This window comes from Arachis duranensis, unplaced genomic scaffold, assembly GCF_000817695.3.
Source record: "Arachis duranensis cultivar V14167 unplaced genomic scaffold, aradu.V14167.gnm2.J7QH unplaced_Scaffold_165934, whole genome shotgun sequence".
NCBI lineage: Eukaryota > Viridiplantae > Streptophyta > Magnoliopsida > Fabales > Fabaceae > Arachis > Arachis duranensis.
The window spans coordinates 1,323,896-1,339,456 of record NW_026264258.1 but is presented as its reverse complement, the minus strand read 5'-3'; the positions used below and the strand labels follow the sequence as shown (position 1 = coordinate 1,339,456).

The window sequence follows — 15,561 nt, the reverse complement described above, 5'->3', positions numbered from 1 at the left end:
TTAAAATTGAGCAAGTGTGCTAAAATTGAAGGGAGAAACAAATTCAGGTCCAGCAGTGAAGAAAGCAAGGGCAGCAATGGAAGAAGCATATTCAGTTGGATGATACTGATCCCAAAACAAGAACACATCTCGGTTTTCACACACACTTGCTTGAGGGCTGCATGCCACTCCAATTGGACTTGGTGGTATTGTTAATGTCAGAGTTTCATTTCCACAGCATGCTGTTTTCACATCATTCAACCCTAATTCATAAACAAAATAATGAGAGCCATTTTAATTAGCACAAATAAAAACTTAAATAAAATATTTTTCTTTATATATTTAGTCCTTCACTTTTTAAAAATATATATTTTGTTAAGTATTTTTAAATTGATAAATTAATTTCCAAAAATAACGACAGTTTGAGATTGAATAGCAGCCGTTTTAATTTAAATCGATGCAAAATGGTTAGTAATGAAACATAAATAATTCTAATATCCTAAAAATAGTTAGTGGCAGTTTTAACAAACGGTTGGAATAATTGTTACAGAACAGTATTTTGCTAAAAGATAATATTTTTTTAAATTAAAATTTAGGGTTTTCGAAATTTTTTATTATTGAAAAAAATGTCAAGGAAATGCTTGATTTATGCTACTTATTTTGGTTAAAGAAAATAATTTTAAAAAGAGGAAAGCATTGATTTGCATAATTTTAAAAAATTCAAAGGATCGATTTCGACATTTTGAAGGTTTAAAAATTGGTAAAAATTTACATACAATTATTTTTATGTTAGTTGAGAATCATTAGACAATGATGATTTAATTAAATTTGTCAAATTATTTAATAATTTTTAAAAATCAATTCACATTAAGATAACTACACGAAAGTTTTAACTTAAAAAGATATAAAATGCGATTATTTTTTTTATAATGTTAATAGTTAATTAACTATTTTAATTTCCCATCCAAAACTTTCGCATATCATTTTCCCTGTTTAAATTAAAAAAAAAAGGTTATATAGCTTACCAATAGGAGCAGGATCATCAATCATTGTAAGATTAGTAATGTCATAAGCATTTGCAATTGAGTACTTCAAATCAGAGCAATCTATTCTTAATTTTGAGACCATAGCATGCAGTGATGAATGGAACAATTGAGCAATTGCATTTATTCCATCCGAACAGTTTCCACCAAAAGTGCCACGCACTATTGGGACACAACCTATTGGAGGAACACTCACTATGCCAACTTTTCTAGCTCCATGGCTTATTAGTTCCTGTTATCAATAACAATCAAGCAAAATAAAATAAATAAATAAATTATTAATTAATTAATTAATTCTAAATTTCAATTAGGGTAAATTATATTTACATCTTCTAAACTTCTACTTTTAAAAGTTTAGTACATTATTAAAGTTCAATAATTTAGATTTAGATATACCAAAATATAAGTATTATACTAAGATTCTAATAATTGATATATCTATCTTTCCTAATTATTTAAGATTTAATTATGCATATCTGATAATATAAAATAATTAAATAAAGTACTATTTTTGTTATTAATATTTTGGATAATAGTTAAGTATTGATATTCTAAAATTATTTTTTAAATTTAAATTAGTTAAAAGAGGCATGTGAATAATTATTTTTTGAGCAATGCTAGGGGCCAATAACATTTGTGATTGGTAGCCATCAATTAGCCATCAATGATGATTTGATGGTGTGAGATTGGTGTGAGATTTTATCCAATGATTCACCTTTCTCTGCTGGTTACATGCTGGCCAAAATGCAATAAAATTGTTGGCTGCTAGACTTTTTCTTATTTTTTTAATACACGTTTTTCATTATGTAAGAACCTTTTTTGGATTAAATTTTTTATACTATGTGATAAAATAAAACTACTTCTTTTAATATCATATTTAATTAGAAGTAGACACGTGAATGGTTAGATTTCTAATACGTCTTGTCAATTAGCATTATTCTAAATATTTTTTCATCATATTTAATTTATATTTTTAAATATTTTATTTTCATCCGATATATTTAGAAAATTTGTGAATGAATTTTTTTTATTAAATAATTTTGAAAAAGAAAAAAGAAGAAAGAGTATATGGAAACCTGGAGATGGGAGTGGTAAGTATCCATGAGATTGGACATGAATTGTGGCACAACCTCAGTGAAATTTGCTCCAGTCTCAGTAGCATTAATAAAGAACTCAAATATGTCATTGCTTCCCACACTTATAAGGAACATAGATTTGTTAATTCTTTTCTCTGCACCACTGCTTTCATTTAGATACTCTGAGATTTTACTGTAAACGCTTTTGAATTGTTTAATTTGCTCATGCATGGATACAACCTCTTTCTGTTTCATCAAAATAAATTTCAAATTTCAAGTTCATCACTATATAGTATTTTTTTTCAAATAAAATTAAGTGAAAATTCAAGTGCAATTAGCTTTATATGAAGTTGATAGTTGAAAATCGTTAGATGACAGTTTAATCAAACTTATCAAATCATTTAACGACTCTTAACTATCAACTTCATATGAAGTTAACTATATCTGAGTTTTTATCTACTATAAAATTAAATAAGTTCCCGTCTCTATTATATATTTATTAATAATAATAACAATAATTAAGATGGAACATGTGCAATTAAGATAATTTAAAATGATCGTTTTCTTCCAACAAAATAATTTTTCATATATAGATCTATTTTTCTCTATATATTCTAAAAATTTGAGAACTCAAATTGATAGAAAGATTTAGGTAGTTAACCAATGCAAAATGTCTTAAACTCAAGATTAGTATTATTATTCATGTTTCTCTCTATTTAATAAGTTAAATTTTTAAAAGAAATGATTCACAACAGATATCAAAACTTATACGACAAAAATTTGAGTATATTCTTTATTTTACCACAAAAATAATTTAATGTCTCTTAAAAAAATGGAAACAAATTAAACAAGAGTAATGCTACATTACAATATATATATAAATTGATGATAGAAATTAAAATCATGATAGGAACAAGGAAGGGAAGGTAAAGGGAACTTACATAGGGAATTTCTCCTGTTTTTTTGAGAATCCCTGATCCACCTGAAGCAAAATTGACGCCTTTAAGGATTTCTTTTTGGAAAATTTGTGTGTTATTCTTAAGATACAGATACGGCAGTGGACTCTCCTGGAACCCTAGTAATATCGCTGATCACCAAAAAGACATATTATATTAGTGTATTAATTAATTAATTCGCATATGCATGGTACAAAGAATAATTAATAATGCCTACTTAACAATGGTTTCATCAAAGAATTTAAACTTCATCTATCAATTATACAAAATTTTATATTATCGATTAATTAAAAGGAATGTAATAACAATGTATTATCTATATATTATATGTACTTTTTTAGTTCAAAATAACCACATTTTTTTTAACCTGTTTAGAAAATAGCAATGATCACAAATAATTAAACACATTTAGCAGTGATTATGCAGTGATGGTTACGTTGAGAAACACCTTAGAGTGTGGTGCTTTACCAAACATTACTAAATTCTTTGGCAGCAGTTTAAAATCGTCGCAAAATTTATCTTGAACTGTTGCAATATATCATATTTCTGTAGTTATGATACATATGATTATGATGGTTATAATAATTATAAAAATTTAATACCAGTTGAATTGTAACTAAAATTATAAGAAAGAATATTCTGAAATCACTAATAAAACATAAAGAGTTAAAGAAAGAAATTATTAAACTATCGTAAATAATTACTCAAAATGATGATTTTAAGTAATGTTAATTCCAACAATGACACCACATTTTTAAAGTTAATACAAATGATTTTATACAAAATCTTAAGTTTACAATAATTAAGTTTTATTAAAGGAACTCAAAATATTTAAGAAAACAATATTTATCAAGATAGTAATTTCTCACATCTTAATCACATATTTTAATACTTACATGTTATGAAAATGATAAAGAAAATAAAATAGAAAAAAATTAATTATGAAAAAATAAAGCATAAATAAGTTAAATAAAATTGAACAATTATTTTAAAAAAATATTTTACAAAATTTCAGTATCAAAGTCAATAATGAAATTTTCAAAAAAGAAATGTGATCCAATTAAAAAGTATTATTATATATTTAGAATAGTAAAAGAATGGTGTGACCTTAATAAATAAATAAATAAATAAATAAATATACCAAGGCGATCAGCAGTGTTTAAACCGTTGCTAAACCTGCCAGTTGGCTCTGAGTTAGGAAAATCAATTCCATAAAATTTCATATCTGCCCTTGATGTTGAATTTTTCAAGAAATTGTTGGTACCAACATCAAATGTTGAGTCCCCAAATATGTAAAGTGCAGGTACTTGTGGCTCATTATTGTTGTAATAAGCCTCAGCCAATAATAATCTAGAGTGCCCAATTTCCATGGCTAGGTAGAGAATCAACATAACCATCAATCTCTTGGCCATAGCTGGAAAAATTAAATTAGGAATAGCAATGCAATGTGAAACTAATTAAGTGTATAGGTTGAGATGCATGGTTATATATATAATGACAAGAAGTGGCCAAAATTACTAATTAAATTAAATATGCAAATGATTTTTTTATCTTGATGAAATCACTGAAGTTTGAATCTTATTAGAAAAAAATTGACTAATTTAGTTTATTCAATAGAAGTTCATAACAAAAATACAACTATTTTAATAAATATTTTTTTCCTATTTTTATAATTCAAATATAAAACCTCTAATTAAAAAATTAAGATAAAATAATATTTTTGTTTGAAATGTTTGAGGACAAAAATAATTTAATGTGAAGTGGGAAAGAAGATATAATATCTTAAATATCTTATATATAAGTTCACTTTTAGAGAAAATGACAAATAGGTCCTTGACCTTTTGGTTCACGAACATTTAAATTTCTAACAATTTGAAAATACATTTAAGTCCTTGATCTTCTTAAAATTTGGACACATCGATTCCTCTATTTATTTGGGTCTGAAAAATCAAACATGACTTTCGTTGTATTAGCTTGGCCGATATACGGATGCACACATAAGAGAGTTTTTAAAATGAGATAAATTAGACCTAGGAATCAATATGTTCAAATTTTGAAAAAGTCAATGACTTAAATGTATTTTTAAATCCTCAAAGATATAAATAATGTCCACAGGCCAAAAAGTCAAAAATCTATTTGTGATTTTCTCTTATTTTTATTTTTATTTTTAAATTTCTTTTTTCTTAAAATTATCTTTTAAATTGATTCAAAATAGTAATATCAATAAAGGTTTGCTGCAGGTAATAATAACTATGATAAAGCTAAAGGGCCAAAAAAAAGGGTAAAAAAATTTGCTTATTTAACATTTATTAATTGTTGTAGTTAATAAATATTAAATAAGATAATTTTAGACAGTTTTTAGTTAATTTTTTTTGTTATATATCAAATATTTTCCGTAATAACTATATGTGTCACTACTTTTATTAGTAATTTTTTTTGTAGAACTAATAGTAAAATAATATTGAATCACTGATTTAAAAAAATAGATAAATAAAATAAAATAAAAAGTTAAGAATATTAGTGATATTTAATGACTTTTTAAATATGACAAAAATAAACCTTACCCAAAATAAAGAAACTAAACACCTATTATTATATATACATAAAATTTATGTTGGTTTAAATATATGGAAACTAGGAGGATTTTATTTATTCTGATTATTACTAATTGCTAGCTGTAGTACAGATAGAGTCCCGTTTGCAGTTAGAATTTGATTGTAATTTGTAGTCATAAACACCAACGAAAATGAAATGATACTTTGTATGTTAATAACTGGATATATAATCATTAATTAGTTAATTAATTTTGTGACGGTGAATCCTAGATAATGATGAATGCACTAACAAAATTCCTTTCTTGTTTTTTACAATAATTAGAGAGAGGTCACTTTCACTTTACAGAGATTCTTTCTTGATGCTTCGGCCTTCGATTCTATACATACATTCCTTGTTGAGTGCTGTGTGATCAATAATCAAGACTCCATATATGATTTATTTTAATTATTTTAACTTTCTTTTAAAGTTTTGTCGTTGTTGTTTAAATCTATTATAAATCTAAATGCTCGTGCTGTGCTATAATTATTTTTAATATTAAAAATATAATTATTTATATAAATATAGTTTTTTGTTAGTATCTTATAATTTAACATGCTAAGAATTAATTAAAAAAAATATATAAAACCAAAATATTATTTGCCAAAAACTAAACAAAACCACATTCATTTATATTTCATTTTTAGTTAATTTAAATTTTTTAATTTATAATATTTGTTATTAATTGCTGTTTAATTAAAATTAACTTTTGAGTAATATCTTTTTAAAACTGTTCTTAAGATCACGGTGCAGAATCAAGCCCGTTTCTTCACACCTCACACTTGAAGTCTTTTGGATGTTACGTTAATGAAAAAAAATTCAAAAAATATATATTCATTTAATATAAAAAAAAATTATTTTGATACTTAATAGAAGAAACATCCTAATGCTTAGCATAAGCACCATTTACGTAAAAATTTTAGATTCATTCAGAAGCATTTGACTGATTTTTGTCTAGTACCTTTTTAGTTTTCTAACATTATTGATTAATTAATTATGAATCTAAATTTTTTTTAAGAATTTTTTGTTAATAAATAAATTATTACATATATAGATCGTATTATAAAATATCCGCAAAATAATGCCTTCTTTTCAGTGGTTTTAGACTGTGTCTCTATTTACTAATATGCATGCATGGCTTATTTTATTTGAATTGAAGCTGCAATCGTAAAGATGATAATTTATAATACAAATTAAAAAAAAAAATTGCACAAAAAACATATGCAACGTGTGTGATTTATTATCGACTATTACAACAACAATATTTTGTCAATATCGGCAATTTCAAAATGTGATCGTCAGAATCTTCTTCTTGTTTACGACATCACAGGGTGGCCATTGGCGCCTTATATTTCTTGCATTGTTTTTCCATATTAATATTCATCTTCTTCTTTGTTTAAGAATTAACAATTTTAATTTAAAAAATAAATCAATTTAGCACCTATTAAAAGTTTGTTGATTCAATAAAATTATTTAAAATAAATCGTTTGTTTGATAATTTTAACAAACATTTTCAATATTTTAGTCAAACTAATTTAATCCGTAATAAGTATTAGGTTAGTAACTTTTTAGAGAACAATTTTTAAAAAACGATTTTTACGGTTGCATTTTTAATACAATAACTTCACACTGTAATCGATTTGGCAACGGTTTTACACCATTATCTCTAATTATTCACATGTCACGTGAAGATGGTTAGAATAAATTTTCATCAACAATACTAGGAACCAACTCTATATAAGTCAAGAATCAGCCAATTGGTAAATTAGAGGTACCGGTGACTTTAACCGAATGTTGCTACTGATAGGCATACGGATGTTTCTTTTTCTTGTAAATTGGATGGTTTTGGATATGATTTCTATGTTTCATGTGTTACGCATTAATAAAACATAATTAATTATATGGAACCAACTAATAAATGATCAAAGCATCTGTTCCGTGATTCTCTCCTAACATTAGCGTATCTTCCCTCATGTTTTAAACGTGATCAACAATAATTTAACAAACAAATTAAATTATAAATTAATAAAACTAATTATAATTAATTATGTTATCCCATTCCTAGCTGATTATTAGTTGGTTCCATATAATTTTTCAATTTTCATGTAAAAATTATTTATGAAATGTGAACATGTACATGTTATCAAACAGTTTAATTACACATGTCAAACTATTTAATAACAGTGCTTAATTAGTTATTATGATCTTCAGATCAAGATTATTTTAAGGTGAAAACTCAAGTGCAATCGACTTTACGTGAAATTGATATCTGAGAGCAAGGTAACGAAAATCGAGATTTTACATAAAATTGAAAAGATAATTAAAAATCGTAGAACGTAAAATCATAAAACATAACGTAAGATTTTATTAAATATATAAATTTATTAATATTAATTATTAGAGCAATATAATATGATAAAATTAAGTAATTTAAATAAAAACAAAAATTTAAATTTGACAAAAAAATCATAAATAATAACATGATGATAAAATAAAACTAAAGTAACATAAATATATAACAAAATGTAACATTTGTAAAGTTTAAAAATAAAAATATAAACTAGTCACAAGTTTAATGTGCAACATCACAAATATAAAGAAGATAACATAACATCATCCTAAAAAATATAAAAACTAGAACAATTTATTAACGTCATAATCATTATGTTCTCCAACATTTTGATTTTCATTAGGAGGAAAGTTGAGAAGCTCATTGAAAGCATCATCATAAAGAAGAGGAATTTCCAAATCAATCAAAGGATTCTCATCTTTACCTCCATCTTTCTGAGGGGCTAAGTTTACATCATTTTGTGTGTCAAACTCTTCCAAATTTTTCATTATATTTTCATCTTTCACAATCCATTCTTCATCTAAATTCAAGTCTTCAAGACTATAGTCAGCAGTATTTCTTGATGGTTTTTTCCTTGCCAATCTTAAATTGGTCATCACAAAAACAACGTCATTCATTGTACTTATTTTCAAACGATTTCTCCTTTTCGTGTGAACCTAATAATATCAAAATTTATTAACATTTATTTAAAATAAATACATATACTAATTAGAAAGTAATAGAATTGAATAATTAACTAATTCTATAATTTAGAAAATAAATCCCTAAACTAGTATCAAATTAAAAGTTTATCATCTCAAAAGCACTCCAATTACACTCACATCCCGATGAACTACAAGTCAAGCTCAAGACACGGATAGTAAACTTTTGAAGTTCTGGATGTTCATCCCCATAAGAATCCCACCATTGTGAAGGTGTTTTGGTTTTGAGAGCATTCTTGACTACATCTGTACTAAAAAATTTAGCCTTACTCTTGAAATCTTCAAGTTGACTATCAATAATTATAATGAGTGCAGGATCTACTACAAGTATATCCAAACAATCATAAAGTCTTTTCTTAACATCATACTCAACCTTAAAATTAGGACTATATTAAATTTGTGGATTCAAATAATAGCCTACAGCATGCAAATGCTTAAAGAGTTGCTTGTTCCATCTTTCATCAATAATATTCTACAAAGGCTTATAACTAAAAAGAACATGAAAATAATGAATTAGACAATTACCTAATTAGTAAATAATTAAATGGTAATACTGAAAGAAAAATGTTTACTTATTACTAGTTTTATTATCTTGCTTCAACACTTTGAAAAACATTTTTAATCTTTTCTTTAACACGATCAATTTCAGAATACATGTATTTTATAGCTGGGTTTTTCTCTGAATCCACTATACGGAGCACGTGAAGAAGAGGATAAACACCTCTCAAGTAATGGATAATGTTTTTCCAAAATGTTTTATCCAAAACAATATTTTCAATGTTTTTTTTTCATCCCTTGTCTTTGAACACTTGCTTGTCTTCCACTCATCTGAGATGAACATTCTAATTATTAGATTCTTTTTCTCATTAAGACTACCCAAAGTAAGGTAGGAAGTAGCAAATCGTGTCATACCTGATCTCACCAAATCTCTTCCTTTGGTGTATTGTTGCAAAAGAAAAATTAGAGAAGTCCTAGAATATATGTAAGTGGTAAGTCTTCTTCCTTTAGCAATGGTGTCTTTGTGAAGAGCTAGCTTCTTCTCAAAATCTTCAAGCATCAAATCAATGCAAGGAGCGGCACAAGGAGTCCAATAAAGATTCTTTCTCTTTTCCATTAACATTTATCCTGCCTTTTTGTAGTTAGCTGCATTATCAGTTACAATTTGAACCACATTCTCTTCCCCCACTTCCTCTACAACTTCATCAATCATCTTGAATATCTTTTCAGCTGTTTTGCATATATCAGAAGCATTAATCGATTTCAAGAAAATAGTTTCTTTAGGACTATTCACAAGGAAGTTGAGAATAGTTCTCCTTCTTTCATCTATCCAACCATCTGTTATAATAGTGCATCCACTTTTTTCCATTCAGCTTTATGTTCTAATATTAGTTTGGTTGACTCTACCTTCTTCTTCAATAATTTTTCTCTTAACTCATCATAAGAGGGTGGCTTGAATCCTAATCCATGGCGGGCAACCTTCTCAAACATGCTATGCTATTATTCAGATCTTGCAACATTAAAGGGAATATCATTATTGTAGATGAACGAAGCAATTTCATCACACGCCTCTTCCCTTAGACCCTTTTTAAAAATAGAGTTGATTGTTGTTTGAGTGTTCACACCCCTTTTCTTAAAGAGACTTGCTGATATCTCTATTTCTTTTCCCTTTTTTTTTCTCACCAACTAAAGCATCCCCTTCTTCTTCTACTCCTTCATCTTTACTTTGTATCATTCTCTCAAAGTCTCTTGTCTTCTTAACCAATTTTTTTTTTGCAAACCAACAACAATATCAAACATCTCCTTTTTAACCTCATCAGAAACACTCATACAAGGTTCAACATATTTTTTTGTTCCTGCCAAATGATATTTCAACCTATACACTCCTCCTGTCACAACCTTATCACAATACTTACATTTTATTTTCTTGGCATCTTCATCAATAGAAATTCCATGCTTCCAAGCTTTGTCACTCCTATTTTCTAGAGTATTTTTAGCGATCTTCTCAGATGCACCACCACCAATAATTTTAGCCCCAGTATTATTTTCACCATTATTCGCATTTGAAGCCATTTCAAACCTAAATAAATAGAACAAAACAATTAATTCCTTAAGACTAAACTATGACTTTTGAAGTGATAATATAGTATTAATTTTTTTTCGAGGGAGGGGTTTAAAGCCCCAAATATAGTAGTAATAAACAAATAATACAATACATTAATAAAATTTGAACAATTTGATATACAGCAAACTAATGAATGCATTATCAAGTGAGAATATTTAAATATTACTATAAAAAATGCAATAAATTCACATAATTTTCAAAAGAAAATGGTGCACTATATATCAAATTCTCTACACAAAGCCTTATATGGTCCAATAAATTTCAGTATTTATGAAACATCATAACCAAAGATAACTTATCAAGAAAATTTCATAGCCACTTCTTGAATAGATCATGAATATGAACCCCAAAATATTTGTTTCATCCGTGCTTAACTAGCTAGCATTAAAAAAAAAAAAAATCATATTGAACATTACCAAAGATATGAACGTGTTCCCTGTAACATAAATTTTTATTTATACTCTCAAACACATCAATTGGAGCAACTAATTACCAATTACAGCACAAGAACTAAATATGCTAAATATTAATACACAATTACACAAAGGCCTATATAAATATCGGATATTGTCACTAGTTTCAGTAAATAGTTAACAATCTTTAACAAGATGAAATTATAAATTTTCTTCTAGAACAAACTTATATACAAAATCATATATATCTACTAATGCTAGTCAATTGAACAAATAAACATACATGCCACTATTATCTAAATACTAACATAAATGATCTTTATTTTAATCAATAACTTTGTTCTATTATCTACTATCTAATAATATAGTTGGTATAAGAAACTCTAATTTGATGTCAACAAGTTCACAATTGAGAGTAAATTATATTCTTTATTTGATTTGTAGTAGCAAGCTTAAACTCTATTTTAATTATTTGAGAAGCTTACCTCAGAGTCTTTAAATTTGAGACTTAAAAACTTGAGATACTTCACTGAATTTATTAACTTTGAGAAGCAACAGGCCAACAGCTGCAATTTTTCTCACATATCCACAAAGTGATATTAGCAAAAGTATTTTTCATAATTAAAAATAAAGAACAAATAAAATTGATACCACAATTCTTATTCATATCCAATAACAACTAAATTGAAGTATTGAAATTAAATAGAGCATATAGTTAAAACTTAAAATAAAGTTTAAACATTCATAAGTAAAGTATATAAATGAATATATAATTAACTATGTTATTATGTAATGTAAGCATTTAGGCTTTATCCTGTAGCAATAGAAATATATCACTCTTTGATTTTTGTGAATTGTGAATAACAATAACAGGTAAAGCATATGCACCTAAATCCTGATGTCCTAATCCCGATTCCCAAATTTCCAATATTTATAAGTGTATCATATGATTCATATCATATTGGCAACGAGCCAACTATAATTTATTTGCTAATTTGTTGAATATAATGATGGTAAAGAAATTAAAATCAAGAAGTATGAGAAGGAGTCGAGGATCTTACATGCACAAAGCAGAGTTGAAGATGCTAATTTGTCGTGGAGAAGGCAACAATGACAAAACCGCAGAAGTGCAGAGTCCCAAAATAAAAACTATAAAAGTGCAGAACTGGAATGCGATAGGTTAAGGAAGTGGGAGTCAGCCAGTCAGGAAGAGTAGGAGAGTGACAGGAGGTTACAGTATTTTAAATTAAAACTGAAATTGAAAAGATTGAATTAAGACGGTGAAAAAATTGAAGGGTTTTTTGGTTAGATCCGGGTTGGACCAAGCGGGTCATTCCAAACCCACTATTATTCATCTTCCAAATTGTCTTGCTTTTGACGCGGGGGAGACGAAGACGATTTTACGATCCCACGATCTTCCACGGCAATTCTATGTTTCTGAGTTTTATCAGGAACGGAAGTAGAAACGGACACGCAAAACACTTACAAGAACGTAGAATCGTCCGTTTCTACGATTAAAGACGCGATTTTTGCTACCTTGCCTGAGAGTCGTTAGATAGATAATTTGACTGATTTGACTAAATTTTTATTTAACGACTCTCAGATATCAATTTCACGTAAAGTCGATTCCACCTGAATTTTCACCTCACTCTAAACATTCTCATATTAGCATAGTCATATTAAATCCTTGCATTGGTACTGTAACGACTACTACTGGATGTGAGCAATTTTTACTTAGGTATATAGTATTTTCAATTGGTTCATAAGACTTAATAAAAAAAATTAATAAATACCAATTAAGTCACATGACTTCATTTCTGTCATTATATTGACTATAATTAAAAAGTATTTACTTCAATTAGTTGATAATATTCATTTTACTGCCTATATAAGAACTACACAAATAATTGAGGCAGAAATTTGTTCAAAAACTAATAAGGGTCACATTTATAAAGATGGTAGTGAACGTAATTTATTATATTAAAAAATTAGGAACTAAATTGATTTATACTATTTAAGAGATACCTATATATATGTTAGATTAGAGCAACTTATAAATCATTATCTATGCATTACCTTAAACCTTTACTATTTGTCACATATGTTATCTCTAAATCTATTATCCGGTTTTATTCGAGAAAGATAAGCAAATTGAATAGATATGAATTTAGGTTGCAAGCCTTGTGCTTAATTGCCAACCCTAACTTAGGTTGCATAAAAAAATTATTAAATTGAAATTCAAGGTCCAAAAAAAGTTTTAGAAAATTCAAAAAAGTCCAAATACATATTTTCCGAATTTCGAATAACAACCACACAGATCAAGATGGATTAAAATATTGCATTGAAATTATATAACTCTATATCAAACAAGTGTTTCATAGTTTGTCAAAGACTTTCCACCAATTTTTTTCTTTTTCTCGATAATTAGATCAACTTTGATTCTGAAATAGCTAGGAGGAAAAAGAGAAATAATAAAAAGAATAACCCCAAAAGAAACAAATTAAAGAAAATAAATTGAGTCTTTAGGATACATATTACATTATTCTAATTTTCTACCCCTCATATATTTTATTGTTATTTTTTTTTCTACTCGTCATATCTTTGATTGTTATTTTTCATTTATTGAAAATCCTATTAAAGCATGTAGGAGATATGACTTATGAGAATCATGAAGTTTGAACCAATGTACTTAAATTGAAGGGTGACACAAATTCAGATCCGCCATTGAAAAGATCATTGGCAGCAAGCTGAGAGCCATATTCAGTTGGATGGTGCCTATCCCAAAACAAGAATTTGTGGCGGAATTCGCATACTGTCGCATTTGGGCTACATGGGATTCCACCGGTGAGAGTTTGATTTCCGCAGCAAGCAGTTGCTACAGACCTTCATTAAATATAATCAAATCTCTTAGAGATATAAGCATTTACATATGTTTTTGAATAAACTTAAATTTTTAGGAAAAGTGATTTTGCCACAAAATTTTTATTAATTTTTGCCAAGAAATGAACTCAACTTGTTTTATTTTGTGCAATCTATCATGATGAACAACTTACCATAAAAGTTATAACCCTTCCATGATTATACTTAATTAAAGAAAATAAGTCTAGTATTAATAGAAATTTATATTATTTTCAGAAAAGAATTTTGCTAGCATTATATATAAATGAAAATGCATCCTTAAACATTTAAGATTTCCATATGCTCTGTATTTTAAATTAAAATAATTATTCAAAAATTAAAAAGTTAATATCTTAAGATAATTATTGTCCTTTTTCCAATAACACTCTTAATTTAATTGTGATAATTGAATAAAAATTAGTTATACATATATATATATGTAAATTTATTTAAGTGGAATTTACTGTATTTATACATTATAAACATTATTCAAAATTCATTTATTACTTTCTTTTTTAATTTGTGATTATTTACAATTTTTTGAAATAGGTAGATAATAAACTTTGAAACTTTAATTTCCATTATAACAATAATCTTAGCAAATTTCCTGACACATAAAACCCTTGAAACAAAGGTAATTGAATTAGCTAGAGTCAGATGCATGTTTACCAAGTGATGCAGGATTGTTGATCATTTCAGTGGTAATTGAATATGTGTTTCCAAAGGAGAAATTAAATTCAGGAAACTTTGATGAGTTCAAATCTAGCAGCATATAATACAATCCATAGTTGAAGAGTTGAGCAACAGCATTGATTTCATTCGAAGAGTTACCACCATAACTTCCACGCACATCTGGGACAGAACCAAGAGGAGCAAGACCTAGTATGCCAAATTTTCTGCCTCCCAGGTTTATTAAATTCTGTAATGATCAAAGGACAATAATTGTTAGATATTATTATTATTAATATTATTATTACAATCCTGCTATATTACCAACAGTATTTTTGTCAATTTCTGTCGACTCTTGTTTATAACGATATTTTATGGAAGTGTTTTTATGGATGTATCTAATAAAAATATCTTTTTTATGATCGTATCTAATGGAAGTGTCTTTATAAATATATTTTCTGGATGTACCTTTTTATACATGTGTTTAAAATATAATAATTAATTATTGTTGACAATAAGTTGGCAGATAATAGAGTTAAGTATGATTTTGGTCCCCAACGTAGGGGATGAAAATTTATTTCGTCCCTCGCCTTTTTTTCGCTCTAAAATGGTCCCTAAAGTTTCAGTTTGTTTTAAAATCGTCATTTTTACCAATTATATTTTTTTATTTACCAAATTACCCTTTATTAAAAAAATTATAAAATAAAATAAATATAAAATAAATAAATAAAAAAAGAAAAAAAAGAAAGAAAGGAGGGGATA

The 15,561-nt window shown here is 26.8% G+C and overlaps 2 protein-coding genes and 1 pseudogene across 2 annotated transcripts in view; all 3 read right to left on the bottom strand.

The window, feature by feature from the left end:
- LOC107477988 (GDSL esterase/lipase At5g33370-like) lies at window positions 1-4,466 on the bottom strand. Its single transcript, XM_016098078.3, has 5 exons — window positions 4,196-4,466; window positions 3,040-3,185; window positions 2,099-2,344; window positions 1,005-1,254; window positions 1-242 (listed from the first exon to the last, which is right to left on the bottom strand). The coding sequence occupies exons 1-5, from the start codon at window positions 4,464-4,466 to the stop codon at window positions 1-3; spliced, it is 1,155 nt and encodes a 384-aa protein (XP_015953564.1).
- A 3,814-nt stretch (window positions 4,467-8,280) lies between these two features.
- Window positions 8,281-10,767, bottom strand: LOC107477977 (uncharacterized; annotated as a pseudogene).
- Window positions 10,768-13,898: 3,131 nt separating this feature from the next.
- LOC107477966 (GDSL esterase/lipase At4g16230-like) overlaps window positions 13,899-15,561 on the bottom strand; it is a 7,701-nt gene continuing 6,038 nt past the window's right edge. Inside the window, exons 4-5 of the mRNA XM_016098061.1 lie at window positions 14,800-15,049; window positions 13,899-14,107 (exon numbers count right to left, since the gene is read on the bottom strand). Of these exons, the coding sequence (XP_015953547.1) occupies window positions 13,899-14,107; window positions 14,800-15,049 (459 nt within the window). The remainder of the gene's footprint in view (window positions 14,108-14,799; window positions 15,050-15,561) is intronic.